The sequence below is a fragment of the Limulus polyphemus genome, unplaced genomic scaffold (assembly GCF_000517525.1).
Source record: "Limulus polyphemus unplaced genomic scaffold, Limulus_polyphemus-2.1.2 Scaffold1009, whole genome shotgun sequence".
NCBI lineage: Eukaryota > Metazoa > Arthropoda > Merostomata > Xiphosura > Limulidae > Limulus > Limulus polyphemus.
In genome coordinates this window covers 251,034-254,829 of record NW_013666619.1, presented here as the reverse complement: position 1 = coordinate 254,829, position 3,796 = coordinate 251,034, and the positions used below count along the sequence as shown (strand labels likewise).

The following is a 3,796-nucleotide window of genomic DNA, read 5'->3' as shown; positions in this document are numbered from 1 at the left end:
ACCACATCATTGTAACTTCTGTATTGCTAGCCAGGCATGGCTGAAAAGTCAGTATAATAAAAATAATAAATATATATGTGTAATGTTATGAGACTTAAGCTATTTAGTCTAAACATTTATGTTTTTGTGTTATAATTTGTAGTCATTCTTGGATGAAAAAGGCATAATTTATATTTCCTAATTTTTTATGATGGTTACGAGATTGGTCAAATCAACCAAACCCATACAGATATTTGTTAGTGAAAATATAAAGTTTTTTCATTAAAAAATGTTTAATAACTATCTGAACATGTGAAATTTGAAAATTTTTTGATACTTAAAAATATTTTTAATCTTAAAATGAAAATTACTTTTCATGTACCTTTCATCTCAAATTTAAAAGAATTTCATCCACTAGTTTCATTTTTGTAAAGAACTTTCACTAGAGTTGCATACCGACTTGCAATGTAAGTAGGTCATAATCAAAGCAATAATGATTTTGCATGATATATTAGGTTTACCTCAGCAGTTTTTATTTTATATGGAGCTAACAAAATTGACATACAAGTGATTATAGTGTTTTAATATATTTAATTCCCATAATATTATTGTAGATTATTTAAAATTGTGCAACAGATTTCTTCTTTTTTTTAGTTGTAAATGATCCAAATAAATGTTTGGAAAAAGAAGCTAATTAGTACTTGAAAGGATATGCACATGTTTCTGCATTTCCTTCCTTTTTTTTTTGCTATGATATCATGCTTTTTACACTAAATATACATAGATTTCTTACATTGATTTAATGTATACTGTACTGTACATGATGGATTACTATACTTGTATGTATATATGATTGCTAATGTGATTGATATTAAAGAAAGGAATTCTTTGTTAAACTTTTTAATGCAAACTTCCACATCTGTTCAGGATGTTTAGAAATGAAGAAAGAAGTTTCAGGTTAATCTGTATATTTTAAAGACTTCATTGAAATGGGTGTGCTGTTCTTATCATTTTCTTTTTAGAGACATTTGCATGATTTGGTGTAAAATTTGTATCTAAGTCATTGAAATTTGTTTGCAGAGAAACGACAGTTATTTACATAATCCAGACTTGAACTCAGTTTGTAGTTACTGTTATTTATATTACTGGTACATCAGGGGAACCTTTGAAACCTGTATTTGTTATCATTCTTTATTTTTTCACACACAAAAAAAAAAAAAAAACAGTTTGTAAGGGCTTATAAACTTGTAGCAAAAATATTTGTAGCTAACAATGTAGTTAGCTATCTTTAAGTAGCTAAAACTAAAATGATAAGTTTATTTAGTATACTGGGATGGAAAGACTAACTTCAAGTAGCTGGGCATGTCTTGGCTTTCACATGTTATACTTGAATATATTTTCAAGAGAAAGGGGGGAGGTTGGGAGTATGAACTATGTAAGAAATGTTAAGGTAGGGCTTGTAATTCTATTTAAGATCATTTTATTTCATTTCCTTTTAAGATCATTTTATGTAAAATCTTTTATTATTTCATTTCTTTTGTAAGAGCAGAGGTTGGGAGTAACATAATATATTGTAGAAATATATTAGGGTGGTTTTGTTTCATTTCTACTTAAGAAATTAGAACTTTTCAGTTAATTGCCTTCCCACAACTGGTTGCAGACAGTGAAAGGCAGTAGGAGTTAAGATGTTGTGGGTGTAAGCACTCAACTCCATACCCTTAATTGATTTTCCATGATTGTTGACTAGTTTAACATTGGCATGTGGTTTTGTTTTGTAAATTGGATATCCCCAACACATTTGGGTGCTGTTACCACAGGCAATATCTATTATGGCTTTGTGGTGATTACTGGGAATTACCTATAATGGCTTTATGGTGAAGACTGGGATTTACAGTGGATTTTACAAAGAACTTCTTGTTGCTATTTCATATACATATTGGTTTGTTAAACCACATTTTACTTTATATTTTTAGAGAGAAAAATCTTTGTATGTTATTTTAAAAATCCCTGTATTTTAGCAATGTAAAATGTGCACATGCATGCTAACTACTAGTTCAGAGTGTAGGATGTAAAGTAAATGTACAAATTAAAATGTGTCTGTATATATATATATATGATTATTCATGAGATTCTATGGAAACCTAAAAGTTCATCCTATTTTGACATATTGAATAATGCTAATTTACATATCTTTTCAGGTGGGTTTGCTTTAGTATTTCTTGTGAAGGGAGCCAACAGTGTTAGATATGCTCTCAAAAGGATGTTTGTCAACAATGAACAGGACTTAACTGTGTGTAAAAGAGAAATCCAGATTGCAGTAAGTATGACAGATATCCTTACATAGTAAAATCTACACAAGTATTCTAACTGGTAATCCATATTGCAGTACATGTGTGAGGTATTCTTACACAGTAAAATCTACACAAGTATTTTAACTAGCAATCTGGATTGCAGCAGGTGTGTCAGATATCTTTACATAGTAAAAAGTACATGAATATGTTAACTAGTAATCCAGATTACACTAAGTGTATAAGGTACCTTTATAAAGGGAAAGAAATTAAAAATATATATATAGACACTTCCAATAAGAAAAGTTTCAGTAAGTGCATAAAATGCTCTTTTTTTAAAAAAAACTGCATAGGCACACTTGCATTTTAAATATTGTATTCTATGTCTTGATTTTTAGACTAACAATAGACTGTTATTCCTTGCATATATATACACTGTATATTTTGATTGCGTTATAATTTTGGCCAGTGACTTTTTTAAAACAGTGACATTATTTATTGTGAATATAACACAATAGTTTTGATCATTTTAAAGTAGATTTACTCTACTTTTTGTAAGCAGATAGAGATACTTTAATGATAAATATCTACTTAAAAACAGTAATGATACACTGTTGGATTTTGAATTAAAGAATTATAAGTAATTCACATGTTTCTTCTAGAACACTTTCAAGTATCTATTACACATTATAATAATTGTGAATAACTCTCAAGGAGACCAAAAGCTCAGATTAAACTAGAATCAAACATACTTCAGTAGTGGTACTATTTGAGAGACATGGTTGATAAGAGGGAAAAATCTGGAAGGTTTCTACCTTCCCTTAAATATTATGTTATTGTAGCATTTCCCAACACTTATGTGTGTACCCAAACATTATCATAACATAATATTCAAGACAATATGCCTATTTGAAGTATGATCAAAGTTAATTTTAAGTTGGTCAATGCAGTATAGTGTTAAAATTTAATCCATTAGATTCAAATTAGGATGAATATCACAGTATGTTTTATAATATTAACTATAAGAAAGTATTCTGAACTCATAACAACTATAAGTCATTAATTGAAGGGTTCAGTACTGTTACTATTAGCAGTGTTTCCAATTGTAATTTCAAAAATAATTTTATGTTTAGTCAATTTAGAAATTTAGGTTAGGCTTAGTTCTATATACCATTAGTGAATTATAGGTATCTACACAGTGTAGTCACAAGTAAATAGACACCACATTTTCAGAAAAAATTACATTTTTCAGTCATATTCACATGAATTGATATATTTATAATTTAATTAATATCTAGTAGATCTTCCTTTCACTTCATGGAGTTCGTTGATCCTTTGGGGCATTGTGAGGATCATCTCCTCAATTTTAGATTGTGGGATTTTCGCCCACTCTTGCTTCAAAACTTGGAGTAGATCGCTCTTCGAAGTTGGTTCTTTTAGTTGTTTCTTGACTTGCTGGTCGAGTATGGCCCAGAGGTTTTCGATGGGGTTCATGTCAGGAGATTGGCTCGGCCAGGGCAACTTCTGGA

The 3,796-nt window shown here is 29.5% G+C and overlaps 1 protein-coding gene across 1 annotated transcript in view; it reads left to right on the top strand.

Annotated features, from left to right (window-relative positions):
* The window catches only part of LOC106461676, a 73,344-nt gene that overhangs the window by 27,312 nt on the left and 42,236 nt on the right, over window positions 1-3,796 (top strand). The window contains exon 3 of the mRNA XM_013921521.2: window positions 2,178-2,296. Within this exon, the coding sequence (XP_013776975.1) occupies window positions 2,178-2,296 (119 nt within the window). The remainder of the gene's footprint in view (window positions 1-2,177; window positions 2,297-3,796) is intronic.